This window comes from Momordica charantia (genome assembly GCF_013281855.1).
Source record: "Momordica charantia cultivar OHB3-1 chromosome 2 unlocalized genomic scaffold, Mcharantia_2.0 BLBB01000002.1, whole genome shotgun sequence".
Classification (NCBI taxonomy): domain Eukaryota; kingdom Viridiplantae; phylum Streptophyta; class Magnoliopsida; order Cucurbitales; family Cucurbitaceae; genus Momordica; species Momordica charantia.
In genome coordinates, this window is record NW_028275160.1 from 13,222,649 (window position 1) to 13,236,294 (window position 13,646).

The 13,646-nt window shown below is 38.1% G+C and overlaps 2 protein-coding genes across 2 annotated transcripts; one reads left to right on the plus strand and one right to left on the minus strand.

The window, feature by feature from the left end:
* The first annotated feature begins 744 nt into the window (after positions 1-744).
* Positions 745-3,111, plus strand: LOC111018899 (uncharacterized). The gene is made up of 5 exons (XM_088120394.1): positions 745-1,680; positions 1,724-2,219; positions 2,555-2,612; positions 2,706-2,941; positions 2,996-3,111. The coding sequence occupies exons 1-5, from the start codon at positions 745-747 to the stop codon at positions 3,109-3,111; spliced, it is 1,842 nt and encodes a 613-aa protein (XP_087976520.1).
* Positions 3,112-3,603: 492 nt separating this feature from the next.
* LOC111018921 (4-coumarate--CoA ligase 2) lies at positions 3,604-10,466 on the minus strand. The gene is made up of 7 exons (XM_088120634.1): positions 9,707-10,466; positions 9,139-9,492; positions 7,666-7,864; positions 6,814-6,959; positions 6,411-6,478; positions 5,103-5,205; positions 3,604-3,898 (listed from the first exon to the last, which is right to left on the minus strand). Exons 1-7 carry the CDS (start codon positions 10,394-10,396, stop codon positions 3,785-3,787), a joined length of 1,674 nt encoding a protein of 557 aa, XP_087976760.1. The 5' UTR covers positions 10,397-10,466; the 3' UTR covers positions 3,604-3,784.
* Between the last annotated feature and the right edge of the window lie 3,180 nt (positions 10,467-13,646).

The window sequence follows — 13,646 nt, forward strand, 5'->3', positions numbered from 1 at the left end:
TTATACAATTTTCTAATATAATACTTCTTGCCCCATACAGAACAAGTCCACTTTGAGGATGATTGGCAAGGCTAGATTGTCTGATGGATTCTACATGCTCGACACCTCGACAGCTCCAGTTGACACTTTTTTTCTCATGGTGTTTGCGCATCTTTGACTTCCCAATCGTCTGCTGTTTTGTGGCATTATAGGCTTCATCACCCATCTTTTAGTTGTTTAAATTCTTTACGAACTGCTTTGCCTTTACCCTTGTTGCAACATGATCATTCTGACTACATTTGTCTTTTGGCTAAGCAACGACGTTTAACGTTTATTTCAAATAACAATTTCTCTCCCCATGCTTTTGATCTTGTTCATGCGGATGTTTGGGGACCTCTTTCTACGCCAACTTATGCTGGACATTCTTATTTTTTAACTATTGTTGATGATGCTACCCGATATACATGAATTTTTATGCTTAAAAATAAGTCAGATATTCTGCACATTGTCCCTCGTTTTTTTAAGCTTGTAGAGACTCAATTTGGTAAATTCATCAAGCAGTTTCGTTCGGATAATGCACCTGAGCTTCAGTTTGATGAGTTTTTTTTGCTTCTAAAGGTGTTATTCATCAATTTTCATGTGTTGGTCGTCCTTAACAAAATTCTGTTGTTGAGCGGAAACATCAGATATATTGAATGTTGCACGGGCTCTTTATTTTCAATCACGAATTCCTATCCATTTTGGGGTGATTGTATTCTTACTACAATGTTTCTTATTAATCGCACTTCATCACATGTGTTGTCTTGGCGCACTCCTTTTGAATTGCTTCATAAGACTCTGCCTGATTTTGGACAACTTCGTGTTTTTGGTTGTCTCTGTTTTGCTTCTACACTTACTGCCAATCGGTCTAAATTTCAATCTCGGGCTGTTCCGGCTATTTTTACTGAGTATCCACCTGGAATAAAAGCATATAGGTTATATGACATTACCAATCAGAAATTTTTTATTTCCCGTGATGTTGTATTTCATGAGGATGTTTTCCCCTTTCACAAAGTTACTGAGAAAGATGGCATTTCTGACCCATTTCATGGTTTTGTTTCACCCAAGGTTCTTCATTGTGGCAGTGATTTGTCCCATCTTCCCACTAACTCTAGTGTTGTGCAATCTGATGGATGTTTGAGGACATTTTATGGACATACGGCTTCACCTCTTGTGTGTAAAGACCCTGCCACTGTTCCTCTTCCGACGCTGTCGCCGACCGCTGACACGGCCTGGCCGCTTGCTCCCGATTTGATCTCGCTGGCCGTTGACATATCCGATCCATTGGTAGTCGCAGCTCCAACTCCGCTGGCCAACTTGTTTGATTCTTCGCCGGCTCTTGCACATCCTTCCTCGATGGTGCCTGTACTTCCGTCGGACCCATCGGCCGCTGCCACCCCAACTCCGCCAGTCGTAACAGCATCGGACCCACCAACAATCACAACGGTACCTGACCCATTGCCTGTCGCCATTCTAGCTCCACCAACTCTTCTTGTTCTAGGTTCGTCGACCGTTCCCATTCTCAGGTCACCGACCATTGCCGCTCCCGATTTGCCGGTCACACCCGTTCCAGAACAGTCGCCTGTTCGTTTAGTTGTTGTCCAACCGCCTGACATGCCTATTTTACATCGTATTCTAAGAGCTACAACACCACATAATGAGGTTTGGACCCTTTGATGCAACTTTATCTTCTAATGCTTGTCAGGATATGGTACCTCATGAGTTATCCACTTCAGGCACCATTAAATCCTCTGACACATTTGATACAACATTACCTCTTGCACCACAACTAGGTTTACGTTTTTCTACACGCCTCAAAAAGCCCCCCTCTTATTTGAAGGACTATCATTGTAGTCTTCTTTATTCTACAATTTTGCCTGACACTTCTACTAGATATCCGTTACAACAGTTTGTGTCTTACTCCTGGCTTTCTCCTGCTCATCGTGCTATGGTTCTTAATGTTTCTGCTAATTTTGAGCCTCAGTTTTATCATCAAGCGATGGATTTTGAGCATTGGCGTGTTTCTATGGCTGCCGAGCTTGCTGCCATGAAAGACAATCGTATTTGGAGTGTTGCTTCTCTCCCCTCCGATAAGCATACTATTGGGTGTAAGTGGATTTTTAAAATTAAACATCGTGCTGATGGCTCTATTGAGCGCTACAAAGCCCGTTTAGTAGTCAAGGGGTATACACAACAGGAAGGTTTGGATCTTTTGGTAACTTCCTTTGCTTCAATTAGACATGAATAAGGTTTTTTTGCATGGAGACTTGGTTGAAGAGATATATATGGACTTGCCTCTAAGATATAAACCCCCTTTTTTCTGTCAATGGTGATCGGTTGGTATGCAAATTCATAAATCGCTTTATGGCTTCAAGCAAGCTTCTCGCCAATGGTTTGCAAAATTTTCAGAATTTTTACTGTCTCTTAGTTTTCGATAATCCAAGGCTGATTATTCATTGTTTGTGAATGGTGATGGGGGTTCGTTTCTTGCTTTACTTGGTTAACGATATAATTATTACTCGGGTGTCTATTTCAGCCATTAATAACCTGAAAGCACTTCGATCGTCATGCTCGGTTGAAGCTCAAGGATCTTGGTTCTCTAAAATATTTTCTTGATCTTGAACTTTCTCGATCCTCTTCAGACATTTTTATTTCTCACTTGTAGACACTGGATTTCTTGGTTGCAGGCCTAATTATGTTCCTATGGATCCTCGCTTGAAGTTGTGTTCTTCTGATGTTGATTTGCTTCCTGATCCTTCGATATTTCATCGTCTCATTGGACGACTTTTATACTTGACCATTTCTCCCCCTCACATCACGTTTGCTGAGCATCGACTTAGTCAGTTCATGTCTCGCCCTTGTAAATCACATCTTGCAGCTGCTCATGACTTGTTACGTTATTTGAAGACCTCTCCTGATTCAGGTATGTTTCTTCCGGTGGTTTCTCATTTTCAAATACGAGCTTTTGTCGATGCAGATTGGGGTGCTTGTTTGGATACGACGTTCTGTCACCGGATTTTGTGTTTCTCTTGGCGATTCTTTGGTCTCTTGGAATTCCAAGAAACAGAATACTGTCTCTCGCTCGTCTACTGAGGCTGAGTATCGCACTCTTTCAGTTGCTACCAGCGAAATTGTTTGGCTAACAAGTCTTTTGCATGATCTTCGTATTCCTTTTGAGCTCCTTTTTTTGTGATAATCAATCTGCTATTCATCTTGCCTCCAATCAACCTGCCGATATGTTTACAAAGCCATTGCCTGCTACCCTTCTTTTTCCCCTATTGCCCAAGATGAGCGTTTTAGATATCCACCATCCATCTTGAGGGGGCGTATTGCGAATAGATATTTTGTTAACTACTTACTTTCCAGTTCCTATAATTTTGTTCTTAAGTTACTCTAGATAGTTGTACAGTTATACAATTTGTTATTTGGTTATTTCCCAATATAAGGATAAGGAGTTGTATTATCAAATGAAAGTAGATCAATAAAAGATTTTCTCTGCACATTTTTCCCTCCATATTAGTTCAATACTTACAAAATAAAAATAATAAACAAAAAATATGTCAAAATGGGTGGAGAAAAGGTCTCTGAAATTCACATCTTAATCTACTCATATTCATAAGGAAAAAATCATAGGAACAAAATGACAGAAATAGGTACACAAATGAATAATGCTTGCAGAGACAGATAAACAATCATCGATGAAAAATATAAAATAATAATAATAATAACAACAACAAAACAGTTTTTTTGTTTCCTCTCTCTCATTTTAAAAGGCAGGTGAAAGCTTGGCTTTGAGGTCTTTTCTCAAGATTTTTCCTGAGGGCAATTTCGGAATTGTCTGCACAAAGAAAACCCTCTGCAATCTCTTGTAGAACACTACCTGTTGGTTTTTCATTCAAAAACCCAACAAACAAAACAAAAAACAAGTCAGATTATTGTAATTTATTTTAAATTAAATTACCAATTTAGTTTCGGTAGTTTTTGTAGTTTTACTGTAGTCTCAACTTAGTTTTAACTTCGTGTGATTTTTTTTTTTTCAAAAGTTTCAATGGTTTTACCCATTTGAAAATAATGTGTTATATGCATATATGATAAAACTTAAACTTTTAAAACATAATAAATAAATTAAAGTGAAAAATTAACATTTTTAAGACACCAAATCTGTAACCTACTTTTTTCTTGACTTTTGTTCTTATTTAAACCTTTTATTTTAATTCATAGACTTTAAAAAAAAAAAGTAATTTGCGTCTTTGTAATTAATGTTTTTATAAATTAGAAGAAGTTTTCATTTATTTCATGAGAAGTTGTCTATGTTTATAATGCCAGTGATTTCAAATTTTGATGGACTTTAAATAAACTTCATTGTATATTATCGCATCAATAGAATGAAACATTTTGAAGGTTAAAAAATTTATGGATATTAAACATCAAATTTGGTAGGATTTCAAAAATTTTAAGTTAAATTAATTATTGGTCATGGTCATATTTTAATTTTTTTTATTGGTAGATTAAATTAAAAATCTAGAATAGTAAATTATTTATTTTATTCCTTTTGTCTTCTCTAAATAATAACCAAACAAAAACATTTAATTAATTTTATTTCATATATTTAGTATTCCAAACAAACAAGATAAAGAATTTCAAATTTCTTAGAATCCAAACAAATCAGATAAAAAAAATTTAATTTCTTGTATTAATCACAAAACTATTTAAGTTGAGTTTAGAAAATATATCTTTTAATTTAAGCATTTTTTTTTAATAATCATCCCTCAATAGTTTATAGTAAAAAAAGTGTTGATCACTTTAAAATCCATTTTTCGATAATGATATCTCTAAGTGTTTTTTTTTTTAAGCATTTTTAAAGCAATCTGAATTTTTAAAAAGCGTTTTTATTCCTTCGACTCCCAACGAGGGTAAGTGTTTGATACTTATTCAAAGATTTTGAAACAATTAAAAAGTTTGGTTAATGAATTAATGAAAACTAACAATAAACAAAACAAACCATTATAGTAAAAAGTTTATGAATAAATAAATAAGTATTTAAATCTAAAATATTTTAAATTTTATTATGAGGAGAAAATTACCTGCTTTGCTATGAATTCTTTTACTGCCTCTTCGGTAAGTTCGTGATCGGTTGATTTAACCACGAAAGCCACCGGAACTTCACCAGCAACTTCATCCTTTTGCCTGTAAATTCCTCAAATTCTTTATTTTCTCATCAAAATTTAAAAGTGATAACAATTTTATTCAAGAGTTTTACATTTTTTTTGTTTTTAATTATAAACTTTTAATAATAATTTTTGTTTTCCTTCTCATTTTTAAGAAACTTTTCGAAAATGGTATATAAATTTTTAGAAACAACAAAATCAAGTTTATTGTTTATTATTTTTGTTTCTAAATTTTTTAAGTTGTTTTCTTTTTCAAATTTTAATTTGGATTTTAAAAATGATTATTAAAACTATATAACAAAACACGAGATAGTAATGTTTTAAAATTTGATATTTAAAACAGATTATTACCCAACTTTTGAATAGATACTTTAGTGTGGTCAATTTGTTATATGTCTTTTCTTTTCTTTTTTTTTAAATATTTAATTATTAATTTAATACCCGTCTTACAAGGATGACTAATTTTGTTGTGTTTTATATAATCTAAGCTTGTTTCCAGAGTTTTTATATTTTGGTTTGCAGTCTAATTTTATAAATATTTCTTACAACTCTAATCAAGTTGAAAGTTTTATTTTTAAAAAATTATATTTGGTATTAAAAATAATATTCCGAAGGTAACTTATAAAATAATATGCTTAGTAAATAGGATCTCAATTTTAACTAACTTGAAAAAATAAATAAAAATAAATAAAAACAAGTTCTTTGATTTCCCTTTTGAAAAAATTGACTGAAATTTTTACATCTTTATTTGAACATATATATTAAAGAGAAAGAAATTGTTACGAAACCAATTTCATCTATAGAAATAAAATAAAAATTTCAAATGAAATATTGGCTAAACCCTGATTTAATCTCTAATGTTTCGATGTTTTCTAATTTAGTCCTATTATTTAAAAAGTTACGACTTAGTCAATTATGTTTTATCGTTTTTAATTATAACCTTTACGACGTTATAATTGGTTAATGAAAACATATAGAACACAATAATCAGTGAGCTGATGTAAATTTAGAGGAGAAATTAGACCATCACAAAAAAATTTTCAATTACTTCAAATTTTTAAGCTGACAGAAACTTCAGGCTTTTTTTTTTTTTTATAGTACAAAACCTTCGACTTTCATTCTTTCTTGCTTGGCCTAATTTCTCATCTAAATTAATATCAAGTCCTATAAGTTTACAATATCACTCATATATATAAAATTGCAAGGTTTAAATCGTATACTTACGGGACAACTGCTGCATCCACGATAGATGGATGGGTTATAAGAATCGCCTCTAACTCAGCCGGTGCCACCTGTATAAGAGTAAGAGCTGAACTAAAAAGCTAAATAATAGTGTGTTTTAAATTAGTAATTTTTTATGGTTTATCCATTGTCAGTATACCAACCGTCTCACAGGTCAATTTTCTAAAACAACGAGAAATTAGGTTTAGTAAGTTATTAGATATTAAGTGTACAACATATGAGGTGGGAGATCAAACTCACAACTTTTTGGTTGGTTGGAGATATGTGTCAGTTACAGCTGAACTATATTTGCTTTGGAAAATATTAACTGCTTTAAAACAACTCAACTAAAAAAGTGTATTTCATTTTTATTGTGGTATAAACATTAGGAATTAAGGTGAGGTACCTGAAAACCTTTGAATTTAATAATCTCTTTGACTCTGTCGACAATGAAAATCTCTTCATCGTCGTCAACATAACCGATGTCACCTGTATGAAGCCAACCCTCCATGTCTATGGTCAATGACGTTGCCTCTGGGTTGTTCAAATATCCTACGTCACAACCGCGTCTATTTAGCACCCAACCAAATTAGGTTTAATTCTGTTATGATGGTGAGAAAAACACACCATACTTAATTAATTCATGTCGTTTATAAACTTAACTTCAATCTTTCTAACTTTTTTGCTTTATTTAATAAGAAAAAAAAACCCTCCATAAACAAATTTTACTAAAACGTCTGACACAATTGTTTTTAGAGTTGAAGGTAAAACTGAGGGTGCGTGTTTGGAGTAAGGATAGGAAAAGTGATTTAAAAATAATTGATTTTCTAAAATCACCTCCCGAGCGATATCTTAAAAATCAACTTTTAGTGATTTTATGTTTTCTTAAAATCAATTTCTTAATTTGTGGTCAGAAATAGAAATGATTTTGCCATTCCAAAATCACATTCCAAAATACACCTAAAAATTCCAAAAACATTAGAAGCAAAGTTAAGATCAATAGTTTAAAGTCATTTCATACACTTTATTATGTCGTTTTCAATCTTGTCTGCACTTAGACGACTTGTCAATTTTACTTCAACATATCAAAAATTTCCAAATACAACTCAACGAAATTAAAAAAAAAAAAAAAAAAGAAAAGAAACAAAGAAAATTATTCAAACTTTTGAAAACAAAATTGAAATAAAAGTAACCACACGGATCAAGAAACATTTTAAATAATTTAAGAAGAAAAAAATGATAAAAAAAAAAAAAAAACCTTTCATAATTTGGGGGCCACGAATGCAAATCTCTCCAGGTTGATTATAGCCGAGGGAGGAGCCAGTTTGTGGGTCAATGACCTTCAGCTCTGCGTTTCGCACCACTCTGCCGCACGACCCTGACTTCGTGGCCATCGGCTCCTTCGCGAAGGCCGAGCACATGCTCACCACCGGCCCGGCCTCTGTCATCCCATAACCCTAATAATATTTAGGTAGTAAGTAATTTTAGTATAAGATGAGAGATCAGAAATTTTATTAATTTTAGTTTCATTTTTGTCCTACCTTCAACATTTTGTTTATTTTGGTCTTTGTAGTTAAAACAAAGTAACAATTTTGATTGCTGTTTATCAAATTTTAAAACAAATCTGTGCACAAAGACATTTCTTCATACAATTTTACAGTTATATTCAAGAATCTTATGGATCGTGATGAATTGATAAATGAGACAGAAATGAAAATTGAGGTATCAATTAATCGAACCATAAAACATTTTTTTTGTAAAGTTTCAATAATGATCCTGAGATGCCACTCACTCATTGGTGAGGAGGTGTATAATATAATATAATACTTTTTAGAAAAAATCTTAAAATCATCCGGTTTACTTACGACCACTTTGAGGATATTATTGTCTTTTCCTTTTTTACTAAAGTTGGAAGATAGAATATTCATAAATATATTTTTTTCTAGTGTCATGGTCTGAAAAAAGAACCGAATAAGATAATTGTCCCTTTTTTAGAGAAATAGGATTTTCAAGTTTCCCTTTTAAATTGTCCTCTAAATTTATAAATTTAAAAATTAAAAGATAATAGGTACAAAACAGGTAAATTTAAAATTTTATCATTTTTTCTAAGATTCAAACTAACGATTTCTCAATTGAAAATTGGTGCTTAAGTATATCGTTCAAAGTTGACTGCCCTCTCTCTTTAACAAAATAAATATGGTAGTAGGGATGGCAACCAACAGGGTCAGGAGGCCATCCCCATCCGGGTCTCTTTGGGAATTTTTTTATTTTTCTATTTTTTAATTTATTTTATGGGTGTCAAAAAGTAAAAGAAAAAATGATTAAATAGGTTTTGGGTTTGGACTTTTTTTAAAAAAAAATTAAAAAATTAAAAAGTATTTATTAAGATTAATATTATTATATATAAAAGTATAAAATTAATAAAATATTAAACGGGACGAGGTCGAGGATGGAGACAAGGTGGGGAGACCTTTCCCATCCCCGCACCCACCGAAGACTCCGACTAAGATCCTTAGTTTGACATTGTCCCCAATCAAACCAGGAATTTTTCGACCCAATCGGATTGAGTATCCACGAGAATTGGGTCCCGCAAGTTTTCTTACCATTACATAATTGTAATATAAAAATTATGTAAAAACAAAATTATCATAATAAAGATATCTTATCTAATAATGTAGATTCAAATTGACCAATAACAAAAGTTGACTTCCATGAATCATGAGGTATCTACCTGGCCAAAAGTTGCTTGAGGCATCTTTTGCATGAGGGCTTCCTCCAACTCCTTTCTTAGCGGAGCCGCACCAGAGTGCACCATTCTAATAGAGCTCAAATCGAACTCTGCCACTTTCGAATTCTTCGCCAGCGCCAACACCAGCGGCGGGACCACCGCCGCCACGGTAACCCGATGCCTCTCTATAAGTCGCAAGAGCGCTTCTATCTCGAACTTCTCCATCAACAATATTGCAGCTCCACATCTAATCGAACTCAAAATCACGCTGCTTAATGAGAATATGTGGAACATTGGAAGCACGCATAAAACGACATCGTCCGTTCTCAAATAAATATTCGGGTTCTCTCCATCCACCTACAGTTCAATAAAACTTTGTCGATGATAAATAAATCACCTCTCAACAAAGCTTAAGCTAAATGTTGATGAAACAAACAATGCACGGATTCGAATATAGGATTTTCCGTTCTAATACCCTGTTAAAGAATCAATAATTTCAAAATAATTTAATTCAGATTTCTCAATTCATAGTTTTCAAAGTTTAGAGACGGAACAGTAATTTGGTACCAACCTGCTGAGCGACGCTGGAGACCATACTCTTGTGCGTGAGGACCACGCCCTTGGGGAGCCCCGTCGTGCCGGAGGAGAACGGCAGCGCAACGGCGTCGTTTGGGGCAATCTCCACCGCCGGAACCTCGTTTTCATCCGCCTCATAAACCACCGAGAAATTCAGGCAGTCCTTCGTCTCCGGCGACTCGTCGACAGCGATCACAGTGAAATCCCCGCCGCATTCCCGGACGTTGTCGACGCATCGCGAATAGGTAACAATCAATTTTGCTCCGGAGGCCTTCAATTGCTTGGAAATCTCCGCCGCCGTGAAGTGCGGGTTGGCGGCGGTGGAGACGGCGCCGAGCATGGACGCCGCCATGAAAGAGAAAACGAACTCCGGAGAGTTGTGGAGGAGAATCATGACAACGTCGCCTCTGCGGATTCCGAGTTTGGAGAAAGTCGCGGCGGTCTGACGCGAGAATCGGTGGGTTTGGGAGTAGGAATAGGATTCTCCGGTGGAGCCGAGGATCAAACAGGGGCGATGGGAGAAAACAGAGAGATTCTGGAAGCAGTAGGAGTGGAGGGGGAGGTGATCGGGGATGGAAATGTCCGGTAATTTTGATCGGAAAATGTGAGATTGAGGCGGAGAAATGGAGAATTTCGGGCAGATTTCGGGCCGTTGGCCGTCGCGCGGCGGGGCTACAGGAACCATGATGAATGGAGGAATAGAATCGAGGACGGAAGTGAGAGTGGGGGAAAAGTTAAATATAGAGAAATGAGGGGGGGAAATATAAATAGGAGAAATGAAGGGGGGAAGATAAAAAGAGGAGAAGAAAGGAGGGGGGGGGGGGGGGGGGTAGGTAGAAGCAATGGCGGAGGAAGAGGGGTAGATTTAACAGACGGTGGAGATTGTACCACGTCAACTCCTCTCTTACAACCAAACGTTTTCTTTTTTGTTTGAAAAACACTGGTTAGTGGGAGGGATATATGTCGTGTGGAGAAGTAATGGTCCTACGATTTTTTAAGTTTTTTTTTTTTTTGGTTGACTCTATATTATAATTGATTCGACAAAGATTAATTAATTAAATTAATTTTTTTTACGAAGATTTGGATTTTCTATCTCATCCCCTGTCTTCTCCTCTCACTATCCTCACCTTCTTCCCTTCTCTAGTGGATTTCGTGTTCATCGTCCGTCTCGGTTTTTTATTTCCATATTTATTTAGTTCATCTCGTATAAGAGGAATACTTAATTTTCTAGATCTAGGAGTTCCTCTTAGTCTTCGTGAAGAGAAACTTCAAATCTTTCAGAATTGGAGTTCATCTTCACGAAAAGGAATGTTTCTCTTCAAGATTTGGATGAGGTTCCTTGATGATAATGAGGGTTTTCGACAATATCGATGGAGAAAGAGATGGAGCCTCTTATGGTGCTTGGACTGCCCGAGGGCTCGAAGGACCTTTGAGATAAGCTCAACAGAGGTCGATCTCGACGCGAAGCGATCAACTCCAACGCGGAATCTCAAAGCAGTACCGAGACATCTAGTCGACCGAGATGGTCCCATGTTGGGATCCGCCAGGAAGAACTAGACCGAGTGAAGGAAGAGATCTTCAACTGGATGAAAACCGAGCTCGTGGTTGGAGGTTGCAGACCCACCACTCAATACGAACCCTCGAAGATCGCTCAAGAGTCATTCACGGCTAGCATCCTAGTCGTGAAGCTTCCAAAGGGGTTCAAGGGCCAGCTTATCGACAAGTACGACAGGTCCGCAGATCTCGTGGATCACGCCACCTCATACCATGACGCTATGAGGCAGGGCGGGTACAATAATGCCAAACAATGTTGGGGCTTCTCTAGAACCCTCATAGACCCTGCCCGGCAATGATTCTAAAACCTCCATCAGTACTCAATCGCGAACTACCAAGACTTAGCCTGCAAATTTGTCGACTAGTTCCATTATTCCTGTGTCAATCGGCGAATGGAGACCCACATCATGTCTATCAAGCAGAAACCCGATGAAGACCTTATGGCATACGTGGCTCGTTTTACTATCAACGACTGCTTGTGCCCAATTGCCAAGAAAGCATGGCCCTCTAACCACTCTCAAACAGAATCAAAGACAAGAGGCTTGTCTGTTCTATGTGAGAATTCTCGACCGAGTCCATGGCCAACCTGACTGCTCGGATTCAGCGACACATTGTCGGAGAAAAGTTACTTGAGGCCCAGACCTTGAGTAAGAAGCCTAACAAGTCATCTCGGAAGGACAAAGGCAAGTCGACAGACCGGTCCACCACCACAAAGAAGGAGCCTAGTGGATCTCGTCCCGACGTCAAGGCGGACCGGCCAGCAAGGTATGGGAAGTATACCCCGATGCGTATCCCGATGCACCAGATACTAGCACGGATCGACGGAACGCCCGTCGACAGCTTGCTTTAATGGCCAGACTAATCCAAGAGCGACTCTGCCAAGAAGGATAAGAGCAAGTACTGTAAGTTCCACTAAGACCACAGACATGACACAACCGACTGTCGTTAGCTCAAAGATCAAGTCGAGTCCCAGGTCCAGAGAGGATACCTGAAGGAATTTGTCGATGATAGCTCTACGTCAAAACGTCGAACTCGAAAATAAAATGGCAATCGTGACCAACGAAAGCCAAAGTCTCCCAAGAAGGACGAATGACCTCAAGCCATTCTGACCATCTGCCAAGGGCCTGCGGGAGGCTATTCCGGGAACAAAGGAAAAGCCATGGCCAACAGGCCCGAAATGGACCAGCGGCTCGAGAAGTCCTCACTGCTCGAACAACTGAGCCTGGACCGCCCATTACCTTTGAAGATGAGGAAGCCAGCGTCCATATTCAACCGCACAACGACACACTCGTAATCATCGCAGGCATCGACCACGTGCCCACACACTGAGTGCTAGCGGGCGGAGGGATCTCAGCCAACGTCCTCACGCTAGGGGTGCTGCGAACCCTTGGATGGGATGCCACCAAACTAAAAAAAATGTCCCTTGCCCCTAGTCGGCTTCTCAGGCGAAAAGGTTTACCCGAACGAAAGTATCGAACTGCCGCTAACCTTAGAGAGGGCAAGGAGGCTGTCACTATGGTCGAGGAATTCGTGGTAGTAGACAGCCCCTCGATATATAATGTCATCTTAGGCAGGCTGGCCATACATAATTTCAAAGTCGTCCCGTCCATCTACCACTAAGTAATGAAGTTCCCCACCTCGAGTGGGATGGGGTCTGTGGTCGGACAGCAACGAGTCTCGCGATAATGCTACGCAACGACCATGAAGCAGCCCAAAGTTGTATGAGTTGTTGGGGCCGACCTCGGCAAGCAGCAGACGACTCCTCCAGTGAAAGCCGCTAGTATCGACCAACTGCCTTACTACCGGCCGCCCTACAGTAGGCCCAGATGAAGGAACCATCCATCGTGGAGGGTCAAGGCACGAGCACGACCAAAGGAAGCTCTAGAAGCATACATCACCGAGAGAGAAAGGACATCCCGTTGGCGGAAGAGCTAGAGTCAGATCCCATCATGGGACCCGAGAGGGCTACCCACGTAGGAGCAAGACTACCAGGTGATGAAAAGGAGCACTTGGTCGAGTTCCTCAGGAAGAATGCGGACGTCTTTGCATGGTCCCACAAGGACATGCCTGGGATCGACCACGCCCAAAACGCCGCCACGGTGAAGAGGTCGATAAACTACTCAAAGCCAGCGTCATCCACGAAGTTTAATACCCAGACTGGTTGTCCAATGTGGTCCTGGTAAAAAAAGCCAACGGGAAGTGGCAAATGTGCGTTGACTTCACCAACTTGAACAAGGTATGTTCTAAAGACAACTTCCATATGCCACGAATCGACCGATTAATTGACGCCACTACCGAACATGAGTTTCTAACCTTTATGGACGCGTACTCGAGATATAACCAGATCAAGATGCATCCCATGGATCAAGAACATACCTCGT